This window comes from Rhineura floridana, chromosome 19 (genome assembly GCF_030035675.1).
Source record: "Rhineura floridana isolate rRhiFlo1 chromosome 19, rRhiFlo1.hap2, whole genome shotgun sequence".
NCBI lineage: Eukaryota > Metazoa > Chordata > Lepidosauria > Squamata > Rhineuridae > Rhineura > Rhineura floridana.
The window spans coordinates 10,182,724-10,206,928 of NC_084498.1; the positions used below are offsets into that span (position 1 = coordinate 10,182,724).

At 43.7% G+C, this 24,205-nt stretch overlaps 1 protein-coding gene across 6 annotated transcripts in view; it reads right to left on the bottom strand.

Moving 5' to 3' along the window:
- The window catches only part of SCARB1 (scavenger receptor class B member 1), a 101,557-nt gene that overhangs the window by 36,741 nt on the left and 40,611 nt on the right, over positions 1 to 24,205 (bottom strand). For 4 of the 6 annotated variants that reach the window (XM_061603110.1, XM_061603107.1, XM_061603111.1 and 1 more), the window contains exons 2-7: positions 16,869 to 16,920; positions 15,354 to 15,511; positions 7,649 to 7,790; positions 4,973 to 5,176; positions 1,983 to 2,078; positions 632 to 747 (exon numbers count right to left, since the gene is read on the bottom strand). In XM_061603110.1, the coding sequence (XP_061459094.1) occupies positions 632 to 747; positions 1,983 to 2,078; positions 4,973 to 5,176; positions 7,649 to 7,790; positions 15,354 to 15,511; positions 16,869 to 16,920 (768 nt within the window). The remainder of the gene's footprint in view (positions 1 to 631; positions 748 to 1,982; positions 2,079 to 4,972; positions 5,177 to 7,648; positions 7,791 to 15,353; positions 15,512 to 16,868; positions 16,921 to 24,205) is intronic. The other 2 variants (XM_061603109.1, XM_061603112.1) reach the window with 1 other exon arrangement.

A 24,205-nucleotide genomic window follows, 5' to 3' on the forward strand; every position in this document is an offset into this window, starting at 1 on the left:
ACGCAGACAGCTGAAAAGACAGGAGAGAAGGGGGGGAAGGCGGGCAGTACCTGAGGGGCAGTTAAGGAGGAGCGAAAGATTGCGCGCCCGTTTGGCCCCTTCTTAAAGAACAGGCGGGAAGAAGTCCCTTGCTCTGTCAACTTTCTCCCAATGCCGCAGGACCTGTATCCCTGTATTGCTTCATGAGAAAACGCAGTCTTTGTTTGGACATTACCCTAATAAAACACGAATTAACTACAGCCGTTGGTCTGGTTCCTGAGTCACATCCTGGGCCTGACAATGGTGGAGCATCTGCTTTGCATGCAGAAGGTCCTAGGTTTGGATCCAGGTATGTCCTGGTAGAGCTGGGAATGTTCCCTGCCTGAATCCCTAGAGAGCCACTGCCAGTTAGTGTACACAGTACTGAGCTAAATGGGCCAATGCTCTGAGTCAGTAATAAGGCAGCTTCCTATGTTCCTATGCTTCCAGTTTAGAAGTGGTATATGGGGGCCCTCCAGATATTTCTGCACTGTAACTCCCATCATCCCTGATCAGGCTGGCTGGGGCTTATGGGAGGTGGAGCCCAACAACACCTGGAGGGTGACAGGTTCTCCATCTCTGCTGTACAGGCAAGAATTCCTGCTGAACTTACCTGCAGGCATCAGGACTGTACAATTCTATAGGTGAGGAAGAGGTAAGGAATGGAGGCCACAACTGCCCAATAGTTCCGTTGATCATGTTGCACTGATCTGAGTTCCAGTAAGGCACCTACAGGGAAAACCAATGCCTAAGGATAACTAAAAGCTGGCTTGATCTGGCAGCCAAAAAATCCCTCCCCGTGCCAAATCGGAAGATTTCCAAGTTCTCTTCCCCACAATGCAATTCCTCTGAGAAGTTAACAATGGGCAGGAAGGAACAGGTCTCAGTATAAAAATAGTAAACAGAACCTGTACAGAACAGTAGCAGATAACATTTTGCTTATTTTGCATCACATTAAGGCTGTCACACACCAAAGGCAATCTCACATCTGGGCTTTGATTAAATCTGCATAAATTTCACCACTCCTATGAATGTGTCAGTAATATTACTTATATTTAAGACCCTGCAGTCTTATTAATGAGGGAAGTACCTTTTGAACTGTGCAAAAGACTTAAATCTATGAATTGACATGGGGTGCAATCTTACACGCACTTACCTGGGCACAAGCCTCACTGATCACAAGAAGAGACTGTGTCTGGGTAGAGGTGCCTAGGATTATGCTGCAAGGATTGCAGGTGGTACTGTTTTAAAAAATGCAGATCTACTTTGTTTGCATAGTTTAAGCCACAGGTGGGGAAACCTCAGTCCCAGGGGCTGAATGCAGCCTTCTGGGCCTGTATCACTCCCCTCGGCCACACCCTCATTGGCTTGGCTTCGCACTCCCAAGTGTTTTTGCCTGGCTGGAATGCATCCCTGTACTCTGATAAATGCCTCTTCCTTGTCAGGATGGAGGACAGAGAGAATTGTGCCAGTGTGTGCAGAAACAGGCCTACTTCTGTACAAAGGTATAATTTACATTCATTGCTCCACCCACTTTTGCCTCTGGTCCCACCCACTATTGGCATGTGGCCATCGAAAAGTTGCCTACAAGGGAATGCGGCCCTTGGGCTGAAAAAGGTTCCCAACCCCTGGTTTGTACCAGTTGAAGAATTCAGAGTTTTCCTCAGTGCTGAGTTTGAACTACCTCAGTAGAAAATTTTAAATTTTAATAATGTGGGAACAACATAGACCAAACCTATTTTGATGGGAGAAAATATATATATTAAAAAAGCACTCCATTATGAGCTGATGAGACAGCAAACACCACTGGGCAGACATGAAAGGAGTTCATCCTAGACTAAGTTCAGCATGATCCACAACATCTTGCATTTGCTATCAGCCTTGTAGGAGGATCTGCAATTTGTCCGCCTTCAGAGAGGGATAAAGGTAAAGAAGTTTTAATGAAGATAGCTGTTTGCTTTTACCTTTTTTAATCCGTTCCAAGTATCCACCATATGGATTTTGGAGATGTTCTCCATGCCAGTGTTCACTGTGAACAGCCCTGAATGTGAATTGTTCAGCTGCAGTAGAAGAGGAGACATATTACATGCCCTGCTCACCCACTGTTTTTATTTACAATAGGGCCCCACTCATATGGCGGGTTACGTTCCAGACCCCCGCCAAAAAGCGAATATTGCCGGAAAGTGGGACATAGCCCAAAGCCTGCTGCTGCTCCGGTGCGATCAGCTGTACAATACAGCTGATTGTGTGCTACAGCTGATCGCTGTCAGCTGGAGCTTCCTGCGCTACAGCTGATTGCACGCTACAGCTGATCAGCTGTAGAACGGGGAGCTCCAGCTGACAGAGATCAGCTGTAGTGCGTGATCAGCTGTAGAGTGGGGAGCTCCAGCTGTTTGGCAGTGTTTGGCCCCTGAAGCTCTCCACACTATAGTTGATCACCCCACTGGCGCCGTATTAGCAGAACGCCGAAAAGCGGGGCCCTACTGTACTTGTTACCTTTATATGCCACCTTTCATCCAAAGAGCTCAAGGTAGTGCACATGATTGTCCCCTTTCCACTTTATTACACCAACCTTGTGAGGTAGGTTAGGCTGAGAAAGAGTGACTGGCCCAAGGTCACCCAGTGAGCTTCAGAAGGTTCAAGAAGAACATCAAGAACAGAGGGCAAGAAGAAACAACAATTCATACACTGCCATTTTAAGTACGCATAGGGTAATATTCGATGCTAGTCCCACTCAGATTAGATTTAGAAAAGTTAATAAACGTGACTAATTTAGGCTCATCAATTTTAATGGGTCTGCTCTGAGTAGCACTTAAATACAACCCACATTATCTATATGTAGAAGGAGATGAGATAAAGTACGGTATTTGTTCTCTGTACAAAGGGTCCCAGGATCAATTGCTGACATTCCTAGCTAAAAGGATTTCAAGTCACTAAATTAGTTGAGATCTTGGCCTTAAACTTTGATGAGATGTTGCGTATATGAATAGACCAGCCTCTCCCAGTATGGTGTTTTGAACTATAACTCATCTCTGCTGATTGGCCATGGAGTCCAACAATCTCTGGAAGGCACCAGGTTGGGAAAGCAGAATGTTAGGTTAAGTGGACCAATGGTCTGACACTGTAGGAGGCACCCTCAGATTGAATATTGGATCAGTTCCTTCATTGCTGTCACTGCCACTCATCTTGGTTGCTAAGAGAAGGAGTTATAGCTAGGAACAGCCCTTGCTCCAGAAACTCCTTAAGTAGAGATGCCTTGTGCATGCAAAGCATGTACTCTGGACTAGATTTACTAATAGGTGAAAAACCAACTGTTCTAAAAGCCAGACTCACAGCTGTTTGGCTTGGCTAATCAGGGGGCCATACCAACGCCAGACCTTTATTTATATTTAAACAGTCATGGCTTTCCCCAAAGAATCCTGGTAAGTGTTGCTTGTAAAAGATGCTGAGAGTTGCTAGGAGAGGCCCTATTCCCCTCACAGAGCTACAATCCCCAGAAGAGGGGCTGACTGTTAAACCACTCTGGCCACTGGAGCTATGTCAGGGTACTAGGAGTCTCCTAACAACTCTCAGCACCCTTCACAAACTACACTTCCCAGGATTCTTGGGGGGAAGCCATGACTGTTTAAATATAAATAAAGGTCTGGCATTGGTATGCCCCCCTGACTAGCCAAGCCAAACAGCTGTGAGTATGGCTTTTAGAACAGTTGGTTCTTACTGAGCATGCCTGCGCTTATCATTGATTCCAATGTTAAATTTCTTAAATTAATTAAAAATCATCCAGGCTTTTTTTTAAAAAAAATTAAACTGCTGAAGATAAAGGTCAGAGTATGGGACAAGGTCAGTAACAGGATTAAAGGTACTCTGTGAACATGGATGATTTATTTTCAACAAATTATAAGGCCACAGACAGAAAGAAGTCCAACAGGGATCTGGATTTTTTCTCTTGTTTTACACTTTAAACTACTGATTCTCTCTGACTGTTTTGTGTATCGTCATGAAAACTTAGAGGGTTGTTAAGCAAGTGTTTCAGAGTTCAGGACTTTAAGTTTTGTAAGGTTTTGTTTTGAGATGAGCTTATGGGAAGCAGCAGAATGGCATGTGGGGGTATTTTCAATTTAACACTGCAGACTACAGAAAATCCATGCTGACTATAGTGCAGGGTCTACATTTGCACAAACTGCTCTAGATAGCAAATTATTAAATTAAATTAAGTATTATGGGGCAGACCCTAAGACACTGGCAGATGGAAGTAGTCTTCCTGTCATGCTGTTAGGTTATACAACAGAAGTCAAACAAAACCCAATTACATTCCTCTGTCAATCCCTGGCATTCCACTTGGAAGCATCAGACAGAAGGCGACAGGAAAGATCTCTGCTTGAGAAGCTGGAGAGCCGCCATCAATCAGAATAGACAATACTGGGCTAGATGACAAATAGGCTGGCCTGGTATAAGGCAGCTTCCTAGGCTCCCTTCTTGTACAAGTGGAACCAGGATGGCCACTCCAGAGCCTGCCTGCCTGCCTAGGCTCCCTTCTTGTACAAGTGGAACCAGGATGGCCACTCCAGAGCCTGCCTGCCTGCCTGCCTGCCTGCCTGCCTGCCTGCCTGCCTGCCTGCCTGCCTGCCTGCCAGCCAGCCAGCCAGCCAGCCAGCCAGCCAGCCAGCCAGCCAGCCAGCCAGCCAGCCAGCCAGCCAGCCAGCCAGCCAGCCTTTCATTTCATTTCATTTCATTTCATATCATTTCATTCCATTTGTATACCACCCCATAGCCGAAGCTCTCTGGGCAGTTTACAACAATTAAAACATAAAAAACAAATATACACATTTAAAAATGGATGGACCTGCCACACTCATCCCCTCACAGCTATGGCTAGTTCTGCCTTATCCCTCCCCCGCCTACTCCCCTCAGTCACTAGCCTCAGACCAATCCCCCTCCCAATGGTTTTACTTACTTCAGAAAGCAAACCAAATTTCCCTTTAAACGGAAGCAACCCCGGCTTGAGGGAGTTCAGGAAGTCGATAAGCGGGTCCTCATAACCCCACATGATTTCTCCCACTGTCCGGTTCATGAAAGCACCCTGTCCGAAGACGACAAATGCGCTACTGAGAGTCAGCCTCATAGGCATCGGCAGATGCTCGAACATCACCGCAGCTCCCTAGTTGGGGGGAGAGAGAATGGGAAGAAAAATAGGAAGGCAGGACAAGTAGGAGGGACCGAGGGAGAAGAACAGATGGATTATTATGCCATGAGCTTGTAAAATGGAAATCAATCACCAGGCAAATTCTCTTATTGTTATTTATTAGTTGCCTTTTTGGCCCTATCTGCACTATACATTTAAAGCACTCCTATACTACTTTAAACAGTCATGGCTTCCCCCCCAACGAATCCTGGGAAGTGCAGTTTGTTAAGGGTGCTGAGAGTTATTAGGAGAACCACTATTCTTTTCACAGACCTACAATTCCCAGAGTTCCCCAGGAAGAGACATTGCTCAACCACTCTGGGAGGGGACCCTTCATGAACGACAATTCCCAGCAATCTTGGGGCAATCACATGAGGTATCACCACAGTCCAACGACACATTCCAGCTAGGTAAAAGTAAACAAGGGTGTAGAGTACAGCCAGTGAGGTGTATGGGCAGGGGAGAATCCTGAGGGCCAGACAGGGAGGCATGTGGGGCCACATTCAGCTCCTGGGAATGAGGCTCCCCACCACTGCTCAATAATATTATTTGGTCAGGTGTCCTTGTTGGCTAGAGGCACTTGCTTGGGAAAATAAATAAATAAATACGGTTCTTAAAAAGCCCTCTTCAGAAGTGGCCTCTAAGCGTAAAATAAACACACAGGGTGTGTGGGTTGTGCAAGACTTAGAAACTTAATAGATGTCATTCTGACAATACATTAAGCTTGCTGATTAAATCTTAACTACTACAAGATCTCCTCCAAGCAATCCAGTTAAACCCAGCCAAGCAAGTATTCCTACACCAGTAACAGAAAAAAGGTATCAAGTACAGCCATCTTTTACTGGCTTGGATTCTACCTTCCTTTTCTTGAATAAAATAGAAGTCTGTTTGTGGAATGTGGTACTCTTGCTTCTTCCCGCCCTCTATAGCCTGCTGTGCCCCATCAAATTCCATTCTTGAAGGCGGGGGGGGGGAGCCCTTGAATATAAGAACAGGATCAGGGCAATGGCCCATCTATTCCAGCATCCTGTTCTCACAGTGGCCAACCAGATGCCCATGGGAAGCCTGCAAGCAGGACCCGAGTGCAAGAACACTCACCCCTCCTGCATTCCAGCAACTGGTATTCAGAAACTGACTGCCTCTTATCACAGAGGTAGAACACAGCCATCTGATATCCTCCGTGAATTTGTTCAATCCTCTTTTAAAGCCATCCAAGTTGGGAGTGGGGTGGGGTGTGTGGGGGCATGGGGAGGCAGATGGCAAAAAAAAGCAGACCACCACTTTTAGCATCCAAGCCAATGCATATCATTCATTCATTCATTAGATTTATTACGGTCAATTGACCAGCCAGGCCAATGCATATCTAGATTTATTCTCTGACCTTCAGAAAATAACAGCACAATCCTAACAGTGTGTACACAAAATTCACTGGGACTTACTCTTAGGTAAGCACGGTTATGACTGTAAATCAATTAAATGTGCATGTATATAGGGATATGCATAGGTGTGTAAATATAGATGTGTAGGTATGTACAGATATAAATATGTACACAAGCTTATGGTCACCAATCCAGGAAATGTAGAAATTAAAAGAAATATGGGGTAATTTATGCACATGTAAAGTGGGTGGCATTCAATGCTATTCCTACTCAGAGGAGACTCACTGAAGTAATAGATATGACTAACTTAGGTTCCTTAATTTCAATGGGTCTATTCTGAGTAGGACTTACTGAATACAACCTATTAATTTTGATAAGGCTGAGGTTTAAATATGTGATAAGGAGACTCTACAAATTCACTGATGGATCTAAAATTATACGTTTGTATTGCTCTGCTCTTCTTCTTTATGCTATATATCAGTGATTCCTAACCTATATGAGTATGGGACCTTTGTAAGCTCAAAAAACTTTGTGACCCTCCCCGCTAATTGTTATTTTAGTCTCTGTTAATTGAAAAAAAAATGGTGCATGGCAAAATCACATCTCTAAATATCCTTTTCCATAAAAAGCTCCCTGCATACAGGGAGGTGTTGCTTTCTTTTCTTAATGCAAAGGTGTTGCTTTCTTTTCTTAATTCTTTTCTTAATCCGATCAAATTGGTATCCCCCTCCCCTCACACATATATAGTCTGAAGATGTACAGTCCTGTCTCCCAACAACAGTGCACATTGTTCCCCTCCTTTCCATTTTATCCTTACACCAGCCCTGTGAGATAGGTCAGGCTGAGACACTGTACCTGGCCTGTGCATTCCTTCTCAACCATAAGGACTAGAAGCTTGGGTGTTTTGTTTTTTAAAAACAGACAAAGATGAAAGCAAGTATTCAAGGAACCTGATTCCTATAACCACATTGCACACTTTGCTCCAACTGAACAGCACACATTCACGCCAGATAAACAAAACTCATTAAAAACTAGAAATAAATATCAGAGCAATTGTGAGTCTACTTACCATCACCAGGATATTTGGTACGATGACGTAGTCTGATTCTGACCCATTTGACAAGTCTGGCTGGAAATTAAAATACCGATACTCCAAGAAGGAGACTGTACCATTATTATGGAAAGTTATGTTTGTTTTCTCTCTCTGTTCCCTGAAAAAAAGAGATACACGCTCAGGCTATATCAGCACCTACATTGCATCCATCATGGAAGGTTGCCTCCACCATGGGCTAAGCAAGTTCCAGCTGCTCAACCCCATGCCCTTGCATCAGAGATCACGGCTACTAGCCACAATGGCCATGTACCATCTCCACCGCCAGAGGTAGTATGCTTCTGAAAACCAGTTGCTGGGAATCACAAGTAGGGAGAGGACTCACTTGGGTTCTGCTTGCGGGCTTCCCATTGGGGCATCTGGTTGCCACTGAAGAAACAGAATGCTGGACTGGACAGGCCTTTTTGGCCTCATCCAGCAGGGCTCTTCTGATGTTCTTATGACATGGCACTTTGAATGCTACCATTTCATTTTGCTGTGCACTTGTAAGACCCAGCCAAAGACAGAATCCAGTCTGGGTTCTTCTTATGTTCTTGTGTCTTTGATGTGACCTGATGCCTAGTAGTCATAGGTCAAAAGGCAACACCAGGCAAGACCAAGGAGGAGGGTATGAAATTACACCTGAATAGAGATCATCATAGAGCATCATAGAGATGCTTCTGACTTTGGAAAAAAGTAGCCACATTGGCCACAAGAAAAAAATGCATATTAGGGCCAACCAAAATATTACAAAACACCATGCAAGCTTTTGCGTTTTCCAGAACTCTATCAGGGGTAGGAAAACTTTTTTTTCAGCCCAAAGGCCATATTCCCTTCTAGGTAGCCTTCCGAGGGCCACGTGACCTGCCAGTGGGAGGCATGGCCAGAAGCTAAAAGTGGGTGAAGCAACAAATGTTAATGTACTCACACATTTCCTTTCTAACTATCATCTAGGCAACCTAGAAGCATGATCAGAATTAAAATGCAAAAGCACAAGGTGGTGCACAAAGCAGGTCCAGTGATGGGTGTAGTCCGGGGAGAGCCGCAAGTGACAGATAGAGAGGTGCGGAGGACCACCTTTGCGCCCCAGGCCTGCAGTTCCCCAGGCCTGGGCAGATGGTAAACAGAGCAAGTGTTCATCTAGCCAGTCTTCATCTGGTCTCAGTCTTAAGGTAGAATGGTATGTGTGTAAAAGAAGATTCCAGACATTCAAAAGAGGCCATTCAGGTACTATGCAAGTATTGGGTTGCATCAAGGCCATCTGGGAACAAGAAGCATAACAATGGCTGAGTCCCCATGTCTGAAAACATAAGAAATGGCCATCACCCAGGTCTGTTTCCATCCTTGGGCAAAACACACAGGCTCCTTATGTTCCTGATATTGAACTCGAATATGATTTTTATTGTGAGAATCTTTTGTAAGCTGCTTTGAGAGGCACTTAGGGCTACAAAGCAAGAGATATTGCCTAATTGGTGGTGTGTGGTGTGGGATTAGGGAGATTTGCTCTTTGCAGATCAAAATCCTTGCTTCAAGGCATTTCCTTTAATTAAAAGGCGGCAGCTTTGTGGTAGAGCATCTTTTCTGCACATAAAAGGTCCCAGGTTCAATGTTAGGCATCTCCAGGCAGAACAGGGGAGGGGCTACCCCAAATCCTAGAGTGTCACTGCCAGTCAGTGTAAACAATACTGGGCTAGATGGGGCAGTGCTGCTCATTTAAAATGCTCATTTAAAAATTGATTCATTGGTTAGGTCAATCAACTAAAAGGCGCTTTTAATCATCTAAACAAATGCAATTATAATAATTCTAGGGTTTAATATCATCATCACCACCACCACAACCTTTCACCCGAGGAACTCAAGGTGGTATACATGGCTTTCCCCTTCCCCATTTTATCCTCACAACAATCCTGTGAGGTAGGTTAGTCTGAGACACCATGACTAACCCAAGATCACCCATGCTGAGACACTGGGTATTTGAACCCAGGTCTCCCAGATCTTACTCCAACACTCTATAACCAGTATACTACACTGGTTTTTATTTGATTTATTTGTTTATTTATTATTTGATTTATATCCCGCCCTTCCTCCCAGCAGGAGCCCCCCAAAACTGTAAAAAACAGGTTTTTAACACTGTTAATTCAGGTAAGAAGTGCTGAAAGGTTATTCCTATTAGTCAGTTTTAAATTGCATAAATAAGTTTATGTGACAATTATGTTGCAAGGCTTAATTCATAACCTTCCTTAGGTGTTGTCATCAATTACTCATTTTTTTCCACCCCAATGCTTCTAAATCATATATTACATAAGCATAGTAGCTACCCTCTATATTCATCTATCTACCACCACTAGTAACCGGCAGACATGCTATGTTCAACACAACAGTTTTTACAAGGAGATAAATCAAACACTTCACCACACAAAAGGACCACTATTAACAGTAAAATTAATAGATAGCTATTAATTTTTACAAACCACCCAGCCAATATTTCAGACCAAGGGTGGATAGCTATAGCACTTGTTAGCTTCAAAGAAAGAACCAACAATTTGTTTTTGAATGGCAGCCACGTACTTCACATAGATGGGTGAACAACCTCTGAATAATGCTCCATTCACTAATAGGGAAAAAAACTTTGTGGTTTAAGAACGTACCTGTAGCCAACAGATATTTCTATCACACTTTAAAAAGCAGGGATATTGGGCAGTGTGATGTTCCTGCTTATATTGTAAATATGGTAAGTGCTGTTTGTATAGAAGACATATGGTAAGTGGAGTGAAAGAGGAGGGGGGAGTACATGAGCAGTAGAATGCTGGATGATTGGCTGAGTGTTTGAATGGCTGGAAGTATAAATGGAAGCATGACAGTTGAATTTAGGAGGTGGTGTTTAGAAGGGTGTGTTTGAGAGGTTGTGAGAGAGGTTGGAGGTTTTGAGGTTTGGTGGTGTGGAGAGTGAGTCAGAGTTCTGAGGCAATTAGTAAGAAGTTAAGTACCTAACAGAATATAGATGAAACCATACGCTTGTGAAACATTCCTTAAGTAATCTTGTTATTTCTGATATTAAATAAATACTTGTTTGCTTTACCAAAGGCCTGATCCTTGGCTGGGGAATATACAGACCAGAAGGGAGGGCAAGGTAATTACCAAGGCTGAACAGAAACTGTATCTAATGGTGGCAGCGGTGAAGGGAGAGATTGTAACAAGTCACGTATCCAGAGCAACCCAGAGTTGTATGCTTTAAATATAAAGATACAAGGGGGTTGGGAACAGCATAGGCACACAGTCACAAGCTATAGAGAGACTTAGGCAAAGTCTCTGGGAGTTTGGGTTACAGAAAGTGACTGGTGGTGCTGCCTAGCAGTGGGATCTAGGGAGATCTGTGCTAGAGCTGTAAAGGGTAAGAATAAACCTGACGTTCCTGTCTGCTGGTAGCCCCAAGTGAGAGCTTCGGTGCTGGGGAAGGACATCACAGGCAGCTACAGTGAATGCACCAGGGGAGCAGGAGACCTGACCTCCTCTCTGAGATATTGGACTGCCCTACAAATTTGTCAAAATGCAAACCCAATTTGGGTTGATCTTTCACAGTCCAATCCACTTCCTGTGTAGCTTGGAAGAATTTGGTAACATGTGCCTCTGAGCATATGGTGAGTGGTGGCAACACTTGCCATCTCCAAAGATAAAGAATTATATTTTTATATGTTGGTGTTCTTCTTACTTTGCTTCTTTTCGGTGTTACTGCTGTTTCTACAGAGAATCTAACCTAGAAAATTCTATTTCTCTCATTATTCATCCTAAGAAATCTGTGTCAAATTTATTTTTATAATTTCAAAGTCTTTTTATTCGTCAATGTCATAATGGTGTCAGATTTATCTCTCTCTCTTTTCACACTTTGAACTTTCGATTCTCTCTGAGTGTTTTGTGCATTGCCGTGAAGATTTAGAGGGTTGTTAAGCAAGTGTTTCTGAGTTAAGGACTATACGTTTTGTAAGGTTTTGTTTTGAAATGAGCTTATGGGAAGCATCAGAATGGCATGGGGGTATTTTCAATTTAACATTGTGGAATGTGAAAAATCCATGCTGACTATAGTATACAGCCATGATACAGCCATTCTTGTGGCACAACATGTGCTCAAATGCTTTCAATGCTCTTGCACATCAGTTTCAGTGGAGAAGTGTGCCAGCCATGTGCAATCCTTTGCATGCACAAATGTTCTCCCTGCATTAAAAAATCAGTGAGGCATGCATAATGGCTCCAAATGAGCACTAGGGTTCCACCACCTGTTAGAACCGCTAGATCGCCAACTCCTTTCTTGGCAGAGGCTCCTATGCTTTTAACAGTAAAGAGCTATTTAACTTGAGAGAGCTCCTGATCTCCCATCATGCAGCTTGAAAAAAAACTCCCTGCTGTCAGTTGTACAGAAGTTGTTAAAAGGAACAGAAGCCTCTGTGAGAAAGGGAGGCTGGCAATCCCAGACGGGTAACACAATGATGGCAGATTAGACAGCTCAGCAGAAAACTCTCCATGCTATGTGCCATGTAAATCTAATCTTGGGGCCTGAGCAGGAGAAGGGTAAGAGTTCCCCATTTACTTTCAGTCTAATCTTAGTTTACGCTAAGAAGCTTTTTCTTTACTTTGCACAGAGCTACAATACATACATTCAACACCTGCAAAAATACACCAAGTTGCCGCCACAGGCAAAATATGTGCAGAGGACAAGCTTGGGATTATGCCAAAGGCTAAACCCCAGGGGAAGACTCATACGTGCAAGCAATAGATCTGGCTGACTGGTTTGCAAAAGATTTGGATTAGCATTCAAGAAGGCCTTCCAGCATCCACCTCTGCTGACCTACTGCAGTGGCTTTCAAACTCTGTTCTGGGCTTGGAAGCTCCTCAAAAGGAGCCTCAATATAGTGATCAATAATAGGAAGCAAAATGCCTTGAGGAGACAGCCTGCCTACTGCTACCAACCTTCCCCTCTAATGGGCAGCCTGGTGGGAGCATTAGTAACCCCTTGGTCACATATTCTATCCACATGAGTGGATCCATCTGCCCTATACAATTAAAGCATTATTATACCACTTTAAACAATCATAACTTCCCCCAGAGAATCCTGGGAAGTATAACTTTTGTAAGGGTACTGAGAGACGTTAGGAGACCCCTAACCCCCTCACAAAGCTACAATTCCTACTTCCCTGGGAAGAGGGATTGATTGTTATATCACTCCGGGAATTGTAGTTCTGTGAGGGAAACAGAGGACTCCTAACAACTCTCAGCACCCTTAACATACTATAGTTCCCATGATTGTGTGGGGAAAGCCATGATTAGTTAAATGTATGGGGCCGATGGGGTCTTAGTGAGGTCCAAAGGCTTGGCCAGCGCCCCATGAATTGATCATTAATGGCCTTGAGTTAGGGGTGAGCAGGGAGATGCATTATGGATTATGCATTAAGAAAGGGCCATAGCTCAGTGGCAGAGCGTCTGCCTTGCATGCAGAAAGTCCCAGGTTCAATCCCTGGCACCTCCGGGTAGGGCTGGGAATGTTTCCTGGCTTAAACCCTGGAGAGCTGCTGCCAGACAGTGTAAACAATACTGCGCTAGATGGACCACCGACCTTGACTCCGTATAAGGCAGCTGCTTATGTTCTTATAAGGTGGCCTAGTTAGCTGGTGGCAAACAAATTATTCAGGGTGATAAGATCAAAAATGGGTTGTGAAAAGTTTGGAAAGGATTTCTCCAAACAGGGAGAACAGGCAATAACATGCAGTTCAATATGTAAATCACTGTAAGCCAGGGCAACAAAAATCCTAACTCTGCATGTACAGTGTAAGAATCACATTTAAAGTATAAGAAAAAAATCAATTTCTAAATGGCAGGAGCTAAGAGTGGCCCTCCAGGAGGCCTCGCTCTCTGGCCCTCAGGACTTTTTCCAGGCTACACCCCTCCCCAGCCCTTCTCTATGCCTCGAGTGCTTTTGCCTGATTGGAACGTGTCCTTGACTTGTGATAATGCACCCATACTAAGGCAAGAGCCACATCTGTTGCACCACTTACTTCTGCCTTTGGGGCCTGAAAATAGGTTTGAAATTTCACTCCACTGAACTTTGCTACAGTGTGCTAGTAGTGATAACCAGGAAGGGACGAGGGTCAGACCAAAACTAAAATAAATGGGAAATATTGATTTAAATCAAAGCACAGAAATGATGAAAATGTACAAACTCAGCAATGACTGAAGGATAAGAACAAAAATAACATCTGAATTAGTTTCTAAATGGAAAACAATATTAAATTGGCAGTCAAAAATCATTAACCAAACAGCTGTCAATAAAGCACGTATATAAGTAAACCCGGTTTGTATCCTCCTAAAACTTCCACCAGTCCAAACGAGTTAAAAGCTTTCTAGATTCCCAGGCTTATCACAGTTTAACCCAAATATTAAGCAGGGGCATTACAACTACCGGTCCCAACAGGGATCCAAGGAACTGGCTTCTGTGGGCTAAAGAGGAAAGTTAAGAAAAATGAATCCAGATCCAGCATACAGGATCCAGAATGGTCCAATGGGAAACAAGTTCAGGAAACAATAGAAGAGAAAATGATTTAAAACTGAAATAGTGAAGTCTGAATCTCACAAGAGAATAAACAGAAGGTAAAAATAAAAATAAAAAACTGCACCTATTCAAAACTGTTCATGAGCCAAACATCCAGAACCCAAAAAGGGCAGTGCAGAGTAAATGGACAAGAGCAGCTTCAAAAACTGAAAGATGGAGAGGCTCAACGGAATAAAACACTCCTCTCAGACAGGAGGCAAAGAAGGCAAGGTGGGCTCCAAGGCCTCAGACCAAAACCATTAGAAAAACTTGGAGCTAAGCAAAAACAGAACCGAGCAAAGAAAAAGTGAGCTCTAACATTGAACTGGAATATTTGTTTAGTCGTTCTACATCTCCAAATTCTCATGCCTTCTGATTCACTCTCATCTCTCACCTCATCTTTTCTCACTAAAATTCAGTTCTGTATTGGTAAATTACGTCAGGGACGGATTCTTGTAAAAACAGGTGTGGTATTTTATGTCTACTTAATTATTTTCGGAAGTGACATATTCTCAGGTCTTATGGGGGTACAAAGAGTGTTATAAAGGTCACTCAGAGCTGCTAATGACATTTATATTTTCACTCTCCACATGATCTCAGCTCAACTAAAGCTGTGCCAACCCTTCTGTTTCTCATGTTCCACCAGAAGCTCCATTTCTACCCTTAAAACAGACATTCGGGCCTGCTTAAACCATGAGCCAGAGTTTTATTGGCCAAAGTTTGCTTCCACTCCATTCCATAGCTTCTAGGGTGATCATCTTCACCATGCACACAGATTTGCCCCCAAAACTGATCTGCTGAACAGTGCCACCCACTAGTGGCATGTGGCCCCCAGAAGGTTGCCCAAGAGGGAATGCGGTCCTCAGGCTGAAAAAGGTTCCCTACCCCAGCATATATGTAAGATCTAAGACAGGTGTGGGAAACCTTTTGGCCCTCCAGATGTTACTGAACTGCTGCTCCCATCAGCCCCAGCAATAATGGCCAATGGCGAGGGATGCTGGGAGTTGTAGTTTAGCAACACCAGGAGGTCCAAAATGTTGGACCTGCCTGATATAAATTAAAAGAAACATTTAAGATCAGATGAAGCAGACAAAGAAAAGCTCAAACCTGTATACATAAGGGCCACGTTGGGCCACGGCTGGCGTTGCTCCCCGAAGAACTTCCTTTGAATTCAGCACCTCGAAGATATAGAGAGACATGAAGAGTGGCACTGGGATGTCCTTCCACAACTTGAACACCATGCCTTTGGGACTGAGACGCACATTCTGAAAAGGCAAGCATGGAATGCATCAAGGGTCACCAACCTTTTTGGGCCAATTCTGAAAAAGTGTTGTGGGTGCCATTCACAAAATGGCTGCGGTGGGGTGTGAGGCATATCACAAAATGGCTGCCATAAAAGTGTAGCCTGATGGCTGCCACATCTAAAAGATAAAAGACCACAGCATGGTGCAGGCATGCCACTGTCGTGCTGGCTCACAGAGAGAAGCTCTATTCAGAAGAAGAGGGTGATATCCAATGGGAAGTGGGCGTGTTTAAGGGGGCATGTTCAATATAGGAGAGGGTGAGCCAGTGCAAACAGGAACTGAGCAGGAAGAGCAAAGAGTCTTCAATGGACTGTGGATTTTTGAGGGGATATTTACAAAGACCTTTCACAGACACCATATGAGGTACTGGCAGGTATGCTAGAGCTCACAGGCACCAAGTTGGAGACAACTGGACTACATAATTAGTATGGGTTATCATCTGAGATAGGTTATTTGTTTTGCACAATACTGATTTTTTTTTTTAAGAATACAAATATTTTTTCAAAAAAACAACCAAACTGAGCATACTTTATCCTGGTAAACATCTGTTTTTGTTTATTTGAAAAATGGCTCTATGCAGGGAGTGGCTTCATGATCTCACAAGTGCCAACCTATCAGGAACCTGTAGAGTCAGCTTGTGTTGGACACATGAAGACCTAGTTGCTCCTGAGCTTAATTCAGTTGGGAAGTTTCAAATTTGGTCCAAAAAAGGGGGGGGAGTATGTGGATCCACAGTGATTCAATGCTCTATGTATTTACAACTGTCTTCATCCTTAATTAAATCTAGCCCTGACACAAGATTTAACACACATGGGCTAAATCTTAAAATGTATCTTTTTATCCCAAGTGACACTATTCCCAAAATGGCTGTTGGAGAGCAGTGTTTGCTGCGCCATTTGTTCTTCAAGTAGCACAAACTGGGAATTACTAGAAGCTCTCCCAGGAAGAAGCTCTGCAACCCTTTGTGTTCATTAGCCCAAACGTCCAACAGTTGAGGCACACACTTTCCCCACCTGAATTAAAAGTTGGAGGCACACTCATGCAGACTATAAATGGAAACCCGTTTGGGTTAGAAAAGTAAGCACTTAACATAAGAGCCTGCTGGATCAGGCCAACAGCCCATCTAGTCCAGCATCCTGTTCTCACAGTGGCCAACCAGATGTCCATGGGAAGCCTGCAAGCAGGACCCGAGTGCAAAGAGTACTCTCCCCTTCTGTCGTTTCCAGCAATTGGTATTTGGAAGCATACTGCCTCTCACTATAGAGGCACAGCATAGCCATCATAGCCTGTTGTAACTATGCACTGTGTGAAGAAGTACTTTGTTTGTCCTGAATCTTCCAGCATTCAGCTTCATTGGATGTCCATGAGTTCTAGTGTTATAAAAGAGGGAGAAAAATAGTTCTCTTTCCACTTTCTCCATACCATGCATAAGTGTATACACTTCTATCAGGTCGCCTCTTATTTGCCTTTTCTCTAGACCAAAAAGACCCATATGTTGCAACCTCTCCTCAAAGGGGAGTCCCTCCATCCCCTTTATTTTTTTGGTTATCTGTTTTTGAACTGTTTCTAGCTCTACAGTAACCTTTTTGGGATGAAGTGACCAGAGCTGTACACAATATTCCAAATGTGGTCACACCAAATATTTGTATAACAGCATTATGGTATCGGTAGTTTTATTTTCAATACATTTCCTAATGATCCCTAGCATGGAATTTGCCTTTTTCACAGCTGCTGCACACTGGGCCGACATCTTCATTGAGCTATCCATTACAACCCTATGAGTGTATATGTAAAATTAAAATTATTTGCTCCAATATGCATAACTTTACACTTGTTTAGTTGCAAGTGTAAAGTTGCATTTGCCATTTTACCGCCCATTCACACTGTTTGGAGAGGCCCTTTCAGAGTTCTTTGCAATAACTTTTTGTTTTAACAACCACGAAAAATGTACTATCATCAGCAAACCTGGCCACCTCACTGCTCACTCCTAACTCTAGGTCAGAGGTTGGAAGTAATTCGTTACAAGTAACGAATTACTTGTAATTCATTACTTTTTTGAGGAACAAGTGGGTAATTCCTTTACATTTTGATTGTAATAGAACGACAAGTGATTTTATTACTTTTGAGGCATAATTGTAACGTTTCCAGCATTACTTTGGGGCATTACTTGGGGGGGGGGAAGCAGGGGAAGTTTTCTGCTCCTTTGATCATGTGCCTCAGACTGGGTTTTTGTGCAACGTCACTCTTCCCTCGTGCTCTGTGGGTGGGTAGGAGGTGACGCGGGAGGAGGTGGAGAGTGAGACGGGGTGGAGTGGGAAAAAATTGTTTAAAAAAATGGATGGTGGTGGAGAAGAACGGAGTTGAGGGAAAAAGGAGCTGGAGGGCAAGAACATGGATAAAGGAGAAGGAAGCAGTGGCAGAATGGTGATAAAGAACTGTGGAGATGAAAGATGACAGCATACGTGTGTGTGTGTGGGTGTAAGAGAGAGAAAGAGAATACTGTGTTTGTACTTGGCACACAAAGTGGCCTCCCCCACCCTCTCCGGCTACTGTGCTGCATTTGCAGTATTTTAACTTTTTTGCATCTCAGGGGAAAATGTTTGCTTGGGTGAGTGTCCCTTAGTTGGTGGCAGGGCAGGGTCTGGGAGGTGGTTAAGTGAGAGAGATTATGCTGGCTGGCTGAGTGGGGGAGGGTGGCACTTTGTTTAATGTGCAAAGATGTGAGTAGCGGCCTCTGCCTCCCTCTCCACCTCCCTTACCAGCGGAGAGACTACCATTGCTATCTTATGGATAAAAAGAACTATTCTACTACCTCTGTATGTGTGTGTTTATTTTTAATGTTGTTTTAGGCTACAGCAGCCAAGGCCAGCACCTTGTAGGCATTTTTTTAAAAGTGACTGAAATGTAATTGTAGTGATTACTTTTGCGAAAAAGTAAGCGGTTACTTCCGGAGCAATTGTAATGGTAATTACTACTTTTTTGCACTTGTAATTGTAACTGTCATTTATTACTTTTAAAAAGTAATCTTCCAAGCTCTGCTCTAGATCATTTATGAATAAGTTAAAAAGCATAGGTCCCAATACAGATCCTTGGAGGACTCCATTTTCTACATCCCTCCATTGGGAAAACTGTCCGTTTATTCCTTCTCTCTGCTTTCTGTTTCTTAGCCAGTTCCTACTCCACAAGAGGACCCCTCCTCTTATTCCATGACTGCTAAGCTTACTCAGTAGTCTTTGATGAGGTACCTCATTGAAAGCTTTTTGAAAGCCCAAGTTCACTTTGTCCACTGGATCACCTCTATGAATATGCTTGTTGACACTCTCAAAGAACTCTAATAGGTCAGTGAGACAGGACTTCTCCTTGCAGAGCCTTGCTGGTTCTGCTTCAGCAAGGCTTGCTCTTCTATGTGCTTGGTTATTTTGCCTTTACCAATACTTTTTACCAGTTTTCCCGGGACAGATGTTAAGATAACCACCTGTAATTTCCAGGATCCCCCCTGGATCCCTTTTTAAAGATTGGTGTTCCATTGGCCACTTTCCTGGCCACAGGTTAAATATTTTTTGTTAGAAGATCAGCAGTTTCACATTTCGCTGGCTGCCTGGACTCGGTGGTGGGCTGGATGAGGGCCGATAAACTGGTCTGAATCCTAGCAAGGTGCTGTGGGTTGGTGGTTCCCGAGTTCAGATAGTTGCTCAGTTGCCTGTTTTGGATGGGGTTGTACCCCCTCTGAAAGAGCAAGTCCATAGTCTGGGGGTGCTCCTAGATCCATTTTGTTGCTAGAGGCCCAGGTGACCTCAGTGGCTAGGAGTGCCTTTTACCAGCTTCGGCTGGTAAGACACCTGCTGCCGTTTCTGGACCAGGATAGCTTGGCCACTGTTGTCCATGCACTGGTAACCTCTAGGCTCAATTACTGTAATGTGCTCTATGTTGGGCTGCCCTTGAGGTTGGTCCGGAAGCTGCAGCTGGTGCAAAATGCGGTGGCGAGACTGCTCACTGGGGCAGGGTATTGCCAACATGTCACTCCACTGCTGAAAGAATTGCACTAGCTGCCCATTTTCTACCAGGCCAACTTCAAGGTTCTAGTCTTGGTGTACAAAGCCCTATGCAGCTCGGGACCAGGATCCCTGAAAGACCATCTTATCCCTTATATAACCAGTTTATCACTGCGCTCTGCAGGTGAGGGCCTCCTACAGATACCATCTTATCAGGAGGTTTGTTCTGCACAACATAAGAAATGGACCTTTAGTGTGGCGGCACCTACCTTGTGGAATTCCCTCCCCTTAAATATTAGACAGGTGCCATCCCTGCGATCTTTTCGACGCCTATTGAAGACCTTCCTCTTTTAACAAGCCTTTTAAGTTGAGACCTTATCCCAGTCTGCATCTTTGTTGGAATTGATTTTTAATATGTTTAAATCTTTTTTAAAAAACAATATGTTTTTAACCTTTTTTAAAGATGTCTTGAAAGCTTTTTAAAAATGTTTTTAAAGATGTTTTGTTTTACTGTATTTTAAAGTGTGTTTTTATGATGTTTTAAAGTATTTTTAGTACTTTTGTTTGCCGCCTGGGCTCCTGCTAGGAGGAAGGGCAGGACATAAATGAAATAATAAACAAATAAATAAATTTGAGTTCTTTGAGAACTCTCAGGTAGATGCCATCTGGACCTAGCCATTTATTAGTTTTTATGTTGTCTATTAAGCCTAGAATTTCATCTCTGGTCACCACCATTTGCCTCCATTGCTCAGACTCCCTTCCTGCAAAAATTAGTTCAGGCACAGAGATCTGCCCTATATCCTCCACTGTGAGGACAGATGCAAAGAATTTATTTCTTGACAGTCTGCCTATCCTGCTTTAGCACATGTTTAACTCACTTGTCATCCAAGGATCCAGCCGCGTCCCTAGATAGTCTCCTGCTTTGAATGTATTTCAAGAATTGTTGTTGGTTTTTATGTTTTTAGCAATGTGCTCAAATTATTTTTTAGCATCCCTTATTGTGTTCTTGCATTTCTTTTGCCAGAGTTTGTGTTCCTTTTTATTCTCCTCATTCAGTAAGACTTCCATTTTTTTAAAGGAAGCCTTCTTGCCTCTAATAGTTTATTTGACTGACTGCTTGTTAACCTCACCCATATCCTCTTGGCCCTGGTGCTACCTTTCTTGATCTGCCATATACACTCTAGTTGAGCTTTTAATACTGGGTTTTTAAACAGCTCCCAAGCATTTTGGAGGGATTTGACCCACTGGATTTTGTCTTACCAATCCCCTCATTTTAGGGAAGTTTCCTCTTTTGTAGTCAAAACTAACATGTTAGATTGTCTTGGCAATTGGCCATTTACATGAATATTTAATTTAATAGCACTATGGTCACTGTTCCCAATAGATTCGAGAACACATCTCGTACAGAGCTTGGAATATTACTTTTAAAAAGCAAAAAATTACAGTTACAATTACACGGCCCCAAAAAAGTAGTAATTACCATCACAATTACAATTGCTCTGAAAGTAACTGATTGCTTTTTCTCAAAAGTAATCACTACAATTACATTCCAGTTCCTTTTTAAAAAATGCCTACAAGGTGGTGGTCTTGGCTGCTGCACATCTAAGTAGCCTAAAACAACATTAAAAATAAACACACACATACAGAGGTAGCAGAATTTTTTTTTTATCCGTAAGATAACAATGGTGGTCTCTCTGCTGGTAAGGGAGGTGAAGAGGGAGGCAGAGGCCACTACTCAGATCTTTGCAAGTCAAACCAAGTGCCACCCTCCCCCACTCAGCCAGCAAGCACAATCTCTCTCATTTAACCACCTCCTGGACCCTTGCCCTGCCCTGAACTACGGGACACTCACCCAAGCAAACATTTTCCCCTGAAATGCAAAAAAGTTAAAATACTGCAAATGCAGCACAGTAGCCAGAGAGGGGGGTGGAGGCCACTTTGTGTGCCAAGTGCAAACAGACACAGACAAGCACACACACGTTGTCATCTTTCACCTCCACAGTTCTTTATCTCTATTCCGCCGCTGCCTCCTTCTCCTCCTTTATCCATGTTCTTGCCCTCAGGCTCCTTTTTCCCTCAACTCCATTCTTCACCACCACCATCCATTTTTTAAAACAATTTTCTACACTCCACCCCGTCTACTTCTACTCTCCACTGCCTCCCTCGTCACCTCCTACCCACCCATGGAGCATGAGGGAAGAGCGACGCTGCACAGAAGCCCAGTTTGAGGCACATGATTGTCATCCACAAATCAAAGGAGCAGAAGACTTCCCCTACTTCCCCCCCTCCACAAGTAATGACCAAAAGTAATGCTGGAAACATCACAAATACTCCACAAAAGTAATAAAACTACTTCTAGTTCTATTACAATCAAAATGTAAAGGAATTACCCACTCATTCCTCAAAAAAGTAATGGATTACAAGTGATTTGTTACTTGTAACTAATTACTTCCAAGCTCTGATCTCACACCAGGTCCTGGGCAGCACTTAAGATTAAGCCCAGTGTTGCTGCTGCTCTGATCGGTTTCATGACCAAGGGCACTGTCATTTAGGGTATCTAGAAATTTTACCTCTTTGTCGTGACTGGAACACATACATAGCCAGTCTATGTCAAGGTAGTTGGTCACCCTTTACTACATTTCATAGTTTGGATACTTCCTCAGTTTCATCTTTCATCTCAAGATCTCCCTGAGCATTTTGATCAGAGGGACGATGGAATGTCCCCAGTACTAAATTACTCTTAGGAGCCACAACGATTATGTGGAGGAGTTTGCATCTTTTGGGGTTTCTAGCTTGCTGGACTCAATGCCCTCTTTCACATATAGAACGAAACCATCTCCCATATGTCCTTCCGATATAGTTTATATACAGGGATAACCATGTCCCACTACTTTTCTCTGTTCCACCAGGTTTCAGTTATCCTCGCTATATCAGTGCTGTTTTCTATGACCAAGCACTCCAGTTCTCCCATCTTGGCTCAGAGACTTCCAGAATTAATGCATAAACGCTTATATACAGTCTCGCTCTTCAAGCGTCTTTTGCACTTTTGGTTTGGCCTGTGGTATTTTGGCCTCTCTGAATTGCCCCTGCACTCACAATGCCTAATTCAAGGCCTATCCATTTACAGTGCCATCATTTTTTAGGTCTTTATTCTGGGGGAGATTTGTTCCAAACAGGACTCTCCTCACCTCCTGCCACCTTACCCATCAGTTTAAAAGCTACTCTACCTCCTTTTTGATTTTAAACACGAGCAGTCTGGTTCCATTCCAGTTCAAGTGAAGCCTGTCCCTTCTGTAAATGTCCGGCTTGTCCCAAAATGTTCCCTAATGCCTAGCAAATCCAAACCGCTCCTCTCGAGACAATTGCCTCATCCATGCATTGAGACTGCAAAGCTGCACCTGCCTAGGTAGCCCTGTGTGCGGAACCAGTAGCATTTCAGAAAAAACTACCTTGGAGGTCCTGGCTTTCAGCATCCTACCTAGCAACCTCTATATTGCTTCCAGGATCTCACGACTGCATATCTCCATGTCATTGGTGCCAATATGCAGCACAACCACTGACTTCTCCCTAGCACTATCTAGAGATCAGGCGACATCCGCATCCTTTGCACCAGGCAGACAAATCGTCCTGCAGTGTGCACACCCATCACACACCCCATTATCTATGCTCCTAATGACCAAATAATCCACTATTAGGATCCCTCCACCCCTGGGAGATGTATCTGCTCATCCCCAAGGAATGGGTCCCTTTGAAAGGATCATTTCCCTCTTCCTCAGACAAACACTCTCCTTTCCTGAGGCCCTCAGTCTCCATGATAGGAGGAGAGCTATCATCCTGGGAGTGGGACACAGCTATAATGTCCCTGAAGGCCTCATCCACACACCTCTCTGCCTCTTTCAGCATCTCCAGCTCAGCCACCTTGGCCTCAAGGAAACAAACTTGTTCTCAGTGAGCTAGGAGTTCACTGCACCAAGCAACACCCATGACTTCCGTTCAATAGGTAGATAGTTGTACATGTTACAGACAATGCAAAAAGCTGGGAAGCCCCCATACCCCTGCTGGCTTCCTATTTGCATAATTCATTTCTGCAGAGACACTCCACTCCTTGCCATTCTGCCCGAATGGAAGCAAGCAGTAACATAGCGGCAAATTCAGAAGTGCAGGGTCTCTTTATATTAGTCACAGCATGCTCCCTCCCCCGCCCTTTTTTTTTGCTGCTGGGTTGAGAATGAGATCCTTGTTAATGCCTTCTCCCATATCAACAGATGCCCCCATAGCCAATCAGCATGATAGGGAAGATGGTTAGCTACTGACAAAAACCTTCTCAGTGGCTGACTCGTCTCCTTTTACTCCTATTGGCTTGTAGGATGCTGGAGACACAGGGACCCTGGTGGGACACTGCTCCCAAAAAAGTAAAGGGTCCAAGACCCCCTGAGTCCCTGGACAGCTACACCCCTGGAAGCAAGTTAAGCTCAGAGCAGTAGCTCACACAGAGACCTAACAGGCACCCTCTTCTGTGAATTTGGGTTCATCACCTAAGGCCTTTGTAGAATAGCAAGAGTACTGGCCTGGCAGGAATGAAGTCATTACGAATCTGTGTGAAATATTACGCTTATGCTTACAGTTAATAAAACATGACATGGGTTTAAATAAGGGGATCCTG